This window comes from Schistocerca cancellata, chromosome 7, assembly GCF_023864275.1.
Source record: "Schistocerca cancellata isolate TAMUIC-IGC-003103 chromosome 7, iqSchCanc2.1, whole genome shotgun sequence".
NCBI classification, from domain to species: Eukaryota; Metazoa; Arthropoda; class Insecta; order Orthoptera; family Acrididae; genus Schistocerca; species Schistocerca cancellata.
This window is the reverse complement of record NC_064632.1, coordinates 185842452-185854623: the sequence shown is the minus strand read 5'-3', so window position 1 is coordinate 185854623 and position 12172 is coordinate 185842452. Positions and strand designations below refer to the sequence as shown.

At 47.2% G+C, this 12172-nt stretch overlaps 1 protein-coding gene across 1 annotated transcript in view; it reads left to right on the top strand.

The window, feature by feature from the left end:
- LOC126091964 (pancreatic triacylglycerol lipase-like) overlaps nt 1-12172 on the top strand; it is a 271059-nt gene that overhangs the window by 59268 nt on the left and 199619 nt on the right. Inside the window, exon 2 of the mRNA XM_049907315.1 lies at nt 11626-11722. Within this exon, the coding sequence (XP_049763272.1) occupies nt 11626-11722 (97 nt within the window). The remainder of the gene's footprint in view (nt 1-11625; nt 11723-12172) is intronic.

The following is a 12172-nucleotide window of genomic DNA, read 5'->3' as shown; positions in this document are numbered from 1 at the left end:
GGCAGCTGTACCTGTACACGCCGTCCAATCTCTGTTTGACTCAATGCCCAGGCGTATCAAGGCCGTTATTACGGCCAGAGGTGGTTGTTCTGGGTACTGATTTCTCAGGATCTATGCACCCAAATTGCGTGAAAATGTAATCAAATGTCAGTTCTAGTATAATATATATTTGTCCAATGAATACCCGTTTATCATCTGCATATCTTCTTGGCGTAGCAATTTTAATGGCCAGTAGTGTATGCGCTGGCTCGCCAGAACAGAATAGGCTCCAAGGGGTGGAGCTGTAACGTCATAGTAGACGTGTCAGACAGGACGTAGACATCCAGGACCCCTGCCAGAGAAATGTGTCACGGTCTTCGTAGGCGCGACGAGGGAAAAGCCTGGCCGCAAACCCCGGTCAGCGTACGCGCGGGCAATGTGTTGGCACCCAAGTTAAGTGCCCAGACTCCGATTCCCCCTCTGTGTTGACTCTGATTCGTTCGTCTGCGGCCGAGGATGCGTTAGTGTCGCCATTGCTGGTTACCATGCCTTGCTAAATTGGAATCCCGTGTCTCTATTAATCAGGTCGCTAGTCATATGTATTTCGACTGCTTCTTTAATGATGGAGTACTAGTACGTGGAGGCGGACAAAAGGATCTTTGTCTCTCCATAGTCATGCTATGTCCTGTCTAAAGACATTGTCCAACAACAACAGCCTTTTCTGGCTGCCTTAATCTGGCTTTACATCTATGTTCTGTGCATCTATATTTAGTCAGAAAAGTCTGTTGAGAACTGGAACACTCTCTTGATGTGGAACACAGCATGAACTACGGAAAGACAACGATCTTTTCATGCGGCTGCATGTACTGGGGCACATAGTCCCAACAACACCCGCGCGAGCAGTGGGCTGCGATTCGCGGACGAGCGTTTCCTGAGTCACGCGTGCCTATACCGTGGCCCGTTTCTCCGGCAGGGGGCTCTGGATGTTTACGTCCTCTATGATATGCCTACAATGACGTTATAGCCCCACCTCTTGGCGCTTGCGCTTTTCTAACGAGGCGATGCATATATTGGTGAACCATTGCAACAACTCGTCAGTAAGCATCTGAAGATGACGAGCAGCTGCCTTGTTGAAATATTGTGTAGCTTTTACAACATTATCCCATGTAACGCCCGAGAACCACTGAAGTAGATATTACGCTGGGAAAGTCTCAAACAACACAGCCACATCATTTTTAAACACAGTTATTTATTTGCTTGTAAGGACACTGCTTGCAACTATAACTGCGATGTTAAAAGGTGGCAGCCTGCAATTGTGTTCTGATGACGCTGTAGTGGACAGGAATGTCTGGAGTAGGACACAAGATGGCTTGAATAGAATTTCCATTTGTGTGACGATAGGTAGGTTGTTCTTAATGTGGGGAAACGTAAGTTAATGAAAATATCCTTTAGTGTCCGAATACAGAATTTGCGGTATGCTGCATTACACAGGGTACAGATCGAGAGTTTGGTATCCCCACCAGATCAGATTAAAGGAAATCGAGGCATTCGTAGGCAGGCTGCTATATTTGTTAGCGACAAGTTCTATCAATACACGAGAATTATGGAAACGCTCCATGAACTCAAATGTGAATCCCTGGAGGGAAGAAGAAGTTCTTTTCTCGAAACACTATTGACGAAGATTTTAGAAGTGGCATTTATAACAGACTGCTGAATGAGAGGCGGCCGGTGTGGCCAGGCGGTTCTAGGCGCTTCAGTCTGGAACTGCGTGACCGCTATGGTCTCAGGTTCGAATCCTGCCTCGGGCATGGATGTGTGTGATGTCCTTAGGTTAGTTAGGTTTAAGTAGTTCTCAGTTCTAGGGGACTGATGACCACAGATGTTAAGTCCCATAGTGCTTAGAGCCATTTGAACCATTTTGCAGAACGAGCCTACTGCTAGCAACTTATATCACACATAAGTACCCCTAAGACAAAATGAGAGAAATCTGGTATACATTATGACCACCAACCACTGGCACACCAGTTAGCCAAGATGAAGCGCGAAGCTCGATAAGTAGGCGCTTGATCAAGCGCGCCTATCACGAGAGATGCCAGAGACACACCGACAAGCAATAAACCGCCAACGCCCTCTCAACAGCATGTATTTAGACCGCCGCTGCTGACCGCAGAGCTTCACTCAGTTGCTCAGACTCACTCACTGACTCACTTATCCAGTTTGGCGTCTGTCAATCCACTCACTGAGCGGGATTAGATCGTAACAGGCTAGTACATAGTGACCAGATTAGTGATTATAGTGGGACTTGTACTTTTTACCCGCAGTGAAACTAAAGCTTGTAATAGCAAAATTACTGATATTGTCTGTAAGAGAAGACTATTGCTGATGAGCTTGTAACTCTATTCAAGTTAAGTTTCCAGATCAAGTAAATTAATCCACCGTGCGCATTTGTGTTGTAGAAAGAGGATACCGGCCACCCATAAGAACATCCTCTCCCTTGCTTCCTTATGGTACAAAACTCTCCAACCGTGATGTTGGATGTCACCTGGTGATGATGCGGACACATGACGCGCTAACTGAAGTATATAAACTGAGCAGACACGGATGGGGCACCACCCTACCGAAGATATATAGCAACTTTGACAAAGGGCGAATTATTATTATGCAGAGCCTGTGAACGAGTATCACGAAAACGGCGAAACTCGTCGAATGTTCACGTGCTTCTTTCGTGAGCGTCTATAGAAAGAGGTAGAAGGATAGCAAAACTTCCACTAGACACTAAATGGTTGGACATCCAGACTCTTCACAGAAGGTGGGATTCGGAAGCTTTTCTGCTCTGTGAAGTAGGACAGATGGTGATGTGTGGCATCTCTGCCGAAAGAACACAATGCTGGTGCACGCGCGAGTGTTTAGGAGCACACCGTTCATGGTATGTTCTTGGACATGGAGCTCCGTAGCAGACCCCCCATATGTGTTCACATATTGACCGAACGACATCGTCAATTACGATCCCAGTGGGCACGGGACCAGCTGGATTCCACCGTCAGTCAATGGAAACGTGTCAGTTCTTCAGGTGAATCACATATTTGCTGCTCTAAAAGCCGCTTCTCGTCGGCTCTAAACGTGCAAAGCGCCACGGAAATAGGCACGCGGGAGCAGTATTGTGCTATGGGAAACATTCTTCTGCGCTTGTATGCTCCCTGTGGCGGTAATCGAACGCTGACAGCTGCGAAAAACCTGCATACCTTCACGCTTGATATCTTCTCCAACGGTGATGTCATCTTTCAGCAATATACACTCCTGGAAATGGAAAAAAGAACACATTGACACCGGTGTGTCAGACCCACCATACTTGCTCCGGACACTGCGAGAGGGCTGTACAAGCAATGATCACACACACGGCACAGCGGACACACCAGGAACCGTGGTGTTGGCCGTCGAATGGCGCTAGCTGCGCAGCATTTGTGCACCGCCGCCGTCAGTGTCAGCCAGTTTGCCGTGGCATACGGAGCTCCATCGCAGTCTTTAACACTGGTAGCATGCCGCGACAGCGTGGACGTGAATCGTATGTGCAGTTGACGGACTTTGAGCGAGGGCGTATAGTGGGCATGCGGGAGGCCGGGTGGACGTACCGCCGAATTGCTCAACACGTGGGGCGTGAGGTCTCCACAGTACATCGATGTTGTCGCCAGTGGTCGGCGGAAGGTGCACGTGCCCGTCGACCTGGGACCGGACCGCAGTGACGCACGGATGCACGCCAAGACCGTAGGATCCTACGCAGTGCCGTAGGGGACCGCACCGCCACTTCCCAGCAAATTAGGGACACTGTTGCTCCTGGGGTATCGGCGAAGACCATTCGCAACCGTCTCCATGAAGCTGGGCTACGGTCCCGCACACCGTTAGGCCGTCTTCCGCTCACGCCCCAACATCGTGCAGCCCGCCTCCAGTGGTGTCGCGACAGGCGTGAATGGAGGGACGAATGGAGACGTGTCGTCTTCAGCGATGAGAGTCGCTTCTGCCTTGGTGCCAATGATGTTCGTATGCGTGTTTGGCGCCGTGCAGGTGAGCGCCACAATCAGGACTGCATACGACCGAGGCACACAGGGCCAACACCCGGCATCATGGTGTGGGGAGCGATCTCCTACACTGGCCGTACACCACTGGTGATCGTCGAGGGGACACTGAATAGTGCACGGTACATCCAAACCGTCATCGAACCCATCGTTCTACCATTCCTAGACCGGCAACGGAACTTGCTGTTCCAACAGGACAATGCACGTCCGCATGTATCCCGTGCCACCCAACGTGCTCTAGAAGGTGTAAGTCAACTACCCTGGCCAGCAAGATCTCCGGATCTGTCCCCCATTGAGCATGTTTGGGACTGGATGAAGCGTCGTCTCTCGAGGTCTGCGCGTCCAGCACGAACGCTGGTCCAACTGAGGTGCCAGGTGGAAATGGCATGGCAAGCCGTTCCACAGGACTACATCCAGCATCTCTACGATCGTCTCCATGGGAGAATAGCAGCCTGCATTGCTGCGAAAGGTGGATATACACTGTACTAGTGCCGACATTGTGCATGCTCTGTTGCCTGTGTCTATGTGCCTGTGGTTCTGTCAGTGTGATCATGTGATGTATCTGACCCCAGGAATGTGTCAATAAAGTTTCCCCTTCCTGGGACAATGAATTCACGGTGTTCTTATTTCAATTTCCAGGAGTGTAGTTGTCCGTGTCCCAGAGCCAGAACCGTGCTACAGTGGTTTGAGGAACATTAAAGTGAACTCTCATGATGTCTCGGCGGCCAGATTCGCTTGATGTATATTCTACAGAATCCATCTGGGTCGCATACAGACGCCATCACCGCGTACGCAAATCAGCGGTCATTATTTATGCGAATTACGTGACCTGCGCGTAGGCATCCAGTGCCACATACCTCCAAAAACCTACCAACGAACTGCGGGATCTCTGACATGCAGAATCAGTTATTATTTCGTTCCACGGACGGACAAACAAGCTGTTAAGCAGGTGGTAATAATATTTTGGCCCTTCAATGTAGGCAGTCGTTGTAGCCCTGCTGCATTTGCGAATGGAACTGGAAAGAGAACAACTAACGCTTGCACTGCGTACCCATCACCATGCACTGCGTGTTGGCTTGCGGAGTATATATTTAGATGCAGAAAGTAAGTAACGAATTCTGAGTTACTATACGTTTACAGTATAGTAAGAAGACAGATTTTTGATGGTTTGGGGAAATTCAGGGTACTTAATTTAGTATACGGAGCTACCACCTCTGGCAGCAACATCATGTTAACCCAACTGGTAATCTAGTCAGCTGAGCTTGGATGAAAGAGACGGTTGAGGGATTCCACGCGTCTCCAAGTCTATTCCAGATTCCATTAATCGCCGCGCGGAGTGACCGTACGGTTTGAGGCGCAATGTCACGGATTGCGCGGCCCCTCCCGCCGGAGGTCCGAGTACTCCCTCGAGCATGGGCGTGTGTTTAGTTTACGTAGAGTGTAAGTCTAGGGACCGATGACCTCAGCACTTTGGTCGCTTAGGAATTCAAACACATTTGAACATTTTTTCCATTAATCTTAGTGGCTAACGTGTGTGGTGTACCAGTCCGTCGGCAACCAATCATCAAATGTTCTCAGTGGGTGGGAGATCTAGAGGAAACAGACAATAGCCAGACATTCTCTGTACTGGGGTACACCTCTATAGCACTGGCGACTCGTAGTCTTACCTTACCTTGTTGACTGTGAGGATAGGACACAACCACCTCCATTAAGAAGACCCAGATCCTGCTATACGGCCTTGTTAAATTTAAGGGTAATTTTCTTCCACTCTATATGCACTATAAAGATAAGTTTAGTCAAAATTATTTCAATAAATTAATTAATATTTCAAATATATATCATGGCTGCAAAAATTGAAAATCTTTTCACTTACTTTTGTTGGTACTTCTTCTTTTTGTTAGGGCCTACTTAGGTCCACGAGGCTCGTTTGATTCTTTACATGTGTCTCCTGTTTCGTCTTATGCCAAAAAGCATTCATACTATGGCTGTGAGCAAGCTTTCTCTCCTACGTCCACTTTGGCCCCAGTTCAAAAGAAAAATAAAAAAAAAAGATTCAAATGGCTCTGAGCACTATGCGACTTAACTTCTGAGGTCATCAGTCGCCTAGAACTTAGAACTAATTAAACCTAACTAACCTAAGGACATCACACACATCCATGCCCGAAGCAGGATTCGAACCTGCGACCGTAGCGGTCGCTCGGTTCCAGACTGTAGCGCCTAGAACCGCATGGCCACTCCGGCCGGCTTGGCCCCAGTTCTGTGAACATTTTGTGGGTATGGGACACTGGAATACCGGTACCTCTTGTAGAGTTTTCTGCCGGAATCTGGACCTGTACTGTATGGTTTTTAACGGAATTTCAAGTTGCTCCAGGTTTGAGGTGATTCATTTGTTCTTGGATGCTTTCCCTCTGCACGTCTTGGTGAATATCCCATTCCTGAGTCTGCATGAGTTCATTTGGGTTAAAGGACCATTGAAGGTCAGTCACCTTTTCCTCATTGATATGATTGTCTTCTTGGTGATGGTACAGCTCACTGCTGTGTCTGATCCTGTAGGAGCCATCCTCTTCTCTCATTGGGCCCAGTATTCTCCTCAGTATTTGCAGTTCCTTGGGCTTCAGTTTCCTGAGTGGACCATTCCTGTTCATCAAGAGGCATTCAAAGGCCTACAGTATGGAGGATCTTACTCCTGAGTTTTAATGTTTGAGTTTAAGGTTCTTAGAACTTGGAGATGTAAATGCCCTTGCAGGGATGATAGACTCTCTTCAACTTGATACATCAGGTATCTATTGCCAAATTCTCGCCCTCATTTGCTGAAATCCATTCTCCTAAATATTTGACCGCAGGGACTTCACGAATGGTGGTGCCTTGTAGTGGAATTGCAGATGGGACTCCCTGTAAGCTAGTAATGAACTCAGTTTTATGTATTCTGACCTTCTCACCGGTCTTCGTTTCTATGCTGTAGCGGCTATTTAGTTGACGAGTAACCTCCTCTATACTGTTGGCTAGCAAGACCAGGTCATCTGTAGAGACTAGATGGGTTACATTGAGGTTATGTTTCTTGTATCCAATCTTCTGTTGGCACTAATCTTTAATTTCAACATATTACAAAAAGTCTAAGGTAAAATGTGTGCCGGCAAGTGTGGCCGAGCGGTTCTAGGCGCTTCAGTCTGGAACCGCGCGATCGCTGCGGTCGCAGGTTCGAATCTTGCCTCGGGCATGGATGTGTGTGTTGTCCTTAGGTTAGTTAGGTTTAAGAAGTTCTAAGTTCTAGGGGACTGATGACCTCAGATGTTAAATCCCGTGGTGCTCAGAGCCATTTGAACCATTTTTGTAAAATGTGTAAATTGATTTGCTGGACTGCCCCTGAAAATGTTATGTCCTTATCTCTAAAATTTCGCCTCAAATATTTCTTATATGACAAGAACGCACATTTTCATTAAACGAAATTTAAACTTTGAACAGCAGCTTAATGCAGTCTCGGCGCGAAGGTAGGACTTCTGATTCACTTGATAACTCTTTATCTTTGCTTCTTTCAGAGGCTTCCGTCCTTTGTCTGGATTGCCTCTCCATATTTTTCTGTTGTCTGTCAGCCGTTCTCCTCCTCTGATTGTCTATGAATGACATAGCATTAGTCATATATTTTCCAGAGCACATAACTCATAGGTGAGAAATAAATGCATAGTGCCAGCCATATGCAGTTGACAGCACTGTGGAACAGGGACCTCGATCTGTAAAGAATCTAGCCATTGAGTAACAACGGATCTGTGGAACGAACAACAGCGTAAAGGTATTTTACAAAAACGTCAGTTGCAACTGGCGAAATGGGTGAGCCCATACCTGACGTTTTTATGGAACTTTTTGAGCAACAGGCATTAAGTAGTGCTACTTCGAAGCCTCTTTCTGGCTCCGCTATGTGGACGATACATTTGTTATATGGCCACATAGCGAAGAAGAACTTCATGCGTTCCACAATTTCTTAAATGGAATTCACCCCCAAATCAAATTTACCTTGGAGGTTGAGAGTAAGGTCGGTCTCCCGTTCCTAGATGTGTTGGTATACAGAAGATCTGATAACAGGTCACAGAGTGTACAAAAGCCGACTAACACAAACAGGTATTTAGATGCTACTTCTCACCACCACCCAGCCGAGAAGCAAGCAGTACTCAACACTCTGCCTTCACGTGCCTTCGGTATCAGCGATGACTACAACATGGAATCGTAGTTGAATTTTTTAAAGAGGACATTGAAGTCAAATGGGTATGATAGTTATTCAATCGACAGGGCTTTTAGGAGGAATATTTATAACGCTAATAAGAATGACGAGGAACCGCCTTCTCACTCCGATAGGTTACCGTTCGTTTCTGGGGTCACTGACCGCATAAGCGAAATTCTAAAGAAAAATGGTATTCAGATATCTTTCTTCAGTCAAAACAAAATAGTTTTTTTTCCGACGTAAAACGGATGCACCTGATTGCTTTCACAATGCAGGCGTCTATCAAGTGACATGTGGCTGGGGCAAAGAGTACATAAGCGAAATGGGAAAAACTGTTAAAAAACGCGTTAAGGAACACGAACGGCACATGCGGTTAAAACAAATTGCAAAATCGGCGGTAGCGGAACATCATGAGAACTGTGGCTCTGACACCGATTTTAATAACGTACGTGTACTGGTTAAGGCAACAAACATTTATAGAAGAAACCGGTTGAAATTTCCAAGAATGCATCTTATTCCAATAGAGAGGACGGCTATAGGCTTCCGGCATCGTGGCTCCCCGCCATTAAGGAAGTGAATACGTGGTCGCGGTGTGCGAGCGACATAAGCAACGCGCTGCAAGTCACCTCGGCGAACAATAATATTTTAAGTAAACATTCCCCCTCTCTTGTTTTGTCCGTTTCGAATCTAGCCAATGATGACGACCAACCAACAGCAATAGCAGGAATTTCAACCAGTGACCCTCATGCAGCGTATAAGTGTGGAATAGTGACTTTCTATCCAATGAGGATGGGCCGCCAATGGTATCCACAGGAGATTGGCCAACAACGCCCCGTCTTCTGCATCAGAGCGGGAATATTAGCATATGACTATGGCCCACCAATGGTAGTCATATGAATTGTAACCAATACTATCACTTCTCCAGCAATAACGCGAGAAAACCCCCCTTTATAAGAGGACGCGACAGGCGTCTCTGACAATGTTCTGGTAATAGTGGACACCAGAAGATCCTGAGGAAGATCTCAGCAGAGGGGTCGAAACGTCGATCATTTTAGAAGAATTACGAAGCGGCCTAATAATCCAGAAGATTTTAACTTCAGTGACAACGGCCACGAAAGCCTGCAGACTTACATAAGAATTCTGGTTCTCAAAACCATGACACTCCTTTGCACTGGATCTCACAGTTGGTATATAAATTGCGTGATTATTCAAAAGTTTGACTGGGAGGTTTTCTCAGGGGACTTTTCGAGGCAAACGTGTGTCACAATATTTTTAGGAAAAATATAAATTATAAATATTGCTGATATTTTTATTATGGGCCTTAGGCCGTGGTCCAATGCTGCAGACACCGCCAGAGGCTGTAATGACTCAGAAAGCTGTTACAGACTCAATCAAGCTCAGCAAGCTGAACCGATTATATGTATCTACGCAACGGTCGCTTTCTGGATCCATCAGACTGCTACTTAAGATCGTGGAGTCGCTCCGACATATGTTGTGGAGCTTGTAATGGGGAACAGTTGGCAGTGTTTGTTTTATTTAGCACTAAGGCACACAACATGCCTAATTTTAATCCTCCTCCTTTTCTGATGAAATCGTGCTAAAACCAAGCTGCCTGAGACTTAACCAACGTATTTTGCAGTTATACATAGTCTCCATACTCTTCATTCAGTTTCATCGAAAACAGTTACAACTCACAGTGGACTAATCAGAAAATTCGCTGTTAATGCCACCAATATCATTCCATGCTGCAGGCCTGCAAATTTATCACAAAGTGCTTTTTGATGTACAGAACACTGAATCCTGTCTTGTGGATCGTTGTAATTTTTCGTTCTTTCACTGTCGTCTAAATATTTAAATTCTGTCTGCTTAGTATTGTAACGTCATTTCATGGCAAATAAGCAGTATCCGTTACTTATGCGAATTGAGAGTTCTCATCCCTCTCTTCTGTCAGTCCCATTCATTTTAAAGGATTGTGACGTTAGATCGCTAGACTGCCTCTTTTTTGCAAACAGCCACTTGATCTGTGAATGTCCTCCATACCACGAATAAATAGCAAAACAGTACTGACACCACGATTCTGCGGATCTCAGAGAGTTGTGCCGACCGAAAAATGCCGCAACGCAATGCTAAATGAAATGTGGCGCTGTTCCGTGTACTTCCGAGAAGGGCCGAACAAAGCCGAGTGACTTGTCGGGCCTTCGCCCACACGCGGCCCACAGGCACTGCACGCTCGAACTCTGACACGCCGTGGCCGGCCCTGTTGTATCAATTTCAGAGGGGTCTCTCCTCAGTCCATATACTCCACATTCTTATGACTCGTGGGATGCCCGCCATTCCGAGCAGCGACATTGCGGAACGACAGACCGCAGCCTCGACACTCAGAACGTCAGCATGTGCTGGCAGGCGTCTCTCCTTCTTACACCAGAGGTAGCCTCATCTTCTCACCAACTACGAACACTCCAATGCGATTTCCGAATGAAAAACTGGCTGTGTAATATTTCTTTCTACAGGAAACGTAGATGGCGTCACTCCTAATGGCGTTGTGCGGCTGCGCTGGAATGCTAACCATTTGCATATCTGAGCATGTAGTACATCTTACACCAAACTGACGTTCGCTGCATTCCGCGTCGTGGTGTTCCAATTTTATAGCCCAGCAGTGTACTTAAGAAACCTCGACGGAGGTCCGTTAGTCGTGACAACCTGCCTCAAAGTCCGCTGCCACCACCGAAAAGGATTTTATTGTATGTTAAGTGGGGGCGTAGAAACGACGGAGAGGCTCCGTCCCCGTCGCAGCCGCAGTGGTCCACAACCGCACGACGACTACCGCAGTCCACTTCACTCCTCCGCAGCCCCACACCGAACCACTCTTTCAGGGTTTTTGTACGGTTCGGCCCCTCAGTGGACCCCCCTAGGGAACATCTCACACCAGACGAGTGTAACCCCTATGTTTGCTTGGTAGAGTAATGGTGGTGTACGCGTACGTGGAGAACTTGTTTGCGCAGCAATCGCCGACATAGTGTACTTGATGCGGAGTAAGGGGAACCGGCCCGCATTCGCCGATGCAGATGGAAAACAGCCTAAAAACCATCCCCAGTCTAGCCGGCTCAGCGGACCTCGACACAAGTCCGCTGGGTGGTTTCGTGCCGGCGACCAGGCGCTCCTTCCCAGTCCGGAAAGCCGTGCGTTAGACTGCACGGCTAACTGGGTGGGCACCAAAAAGGATACTCGTTAACCTTTCGGAACCTGTCAAAGGAACTCAAGTGTTCAGTTTCTTCAGTGTGTTGTTATGAAAGTGCGGCAAGTAGAGTAATCTGCAACTTTGCAGAAGACACCAATAAAGAGGGACTGTTTGTGTTTTGGCAGCAACGGCTGGAGTGCGACCTGAATGGGTGATTGGTCCGTGCACCCTGGAGTTGTCCACCAACTGCAGCAGCAATGTCGTCTTCTACCTCTTTCACAGGTAAGCTACCAACATGTCTTTAAATCTTTGGTTTTTTGGTGTTGGACTCAATCGATTGTTGACGTTCCGAAGATTGGTATGGTACTGTCCTCCATCTCTCTCTAGAGTGGGGAATTTCTCCGCCTGGCGCTGGGTGTTTGAGTTATCCTCATCATTTCATCATCATTCGTGAAAGTGGCGAGACTGGACTGTGTACAGATTTGGAATCTGTACAGGCGCTGATAGCCGTGCAATAGAGCGCTCCACAAACCAAACATTATCATCATCCATATCTCTCTACCTTCTTCCAGTCTCCTCCTCTCTGTGTTCCTGCTACACGAATTGCTCTCTACAGGGTGAAACCAAACCTACGGCCAAACCATCATGAAACGTTCTTCAGACGTAGAGGAAGAAAATACACTCCTGGAAATTGAAATAAGAACACCGTGAATTCATTGTCCCAGGAAGGGG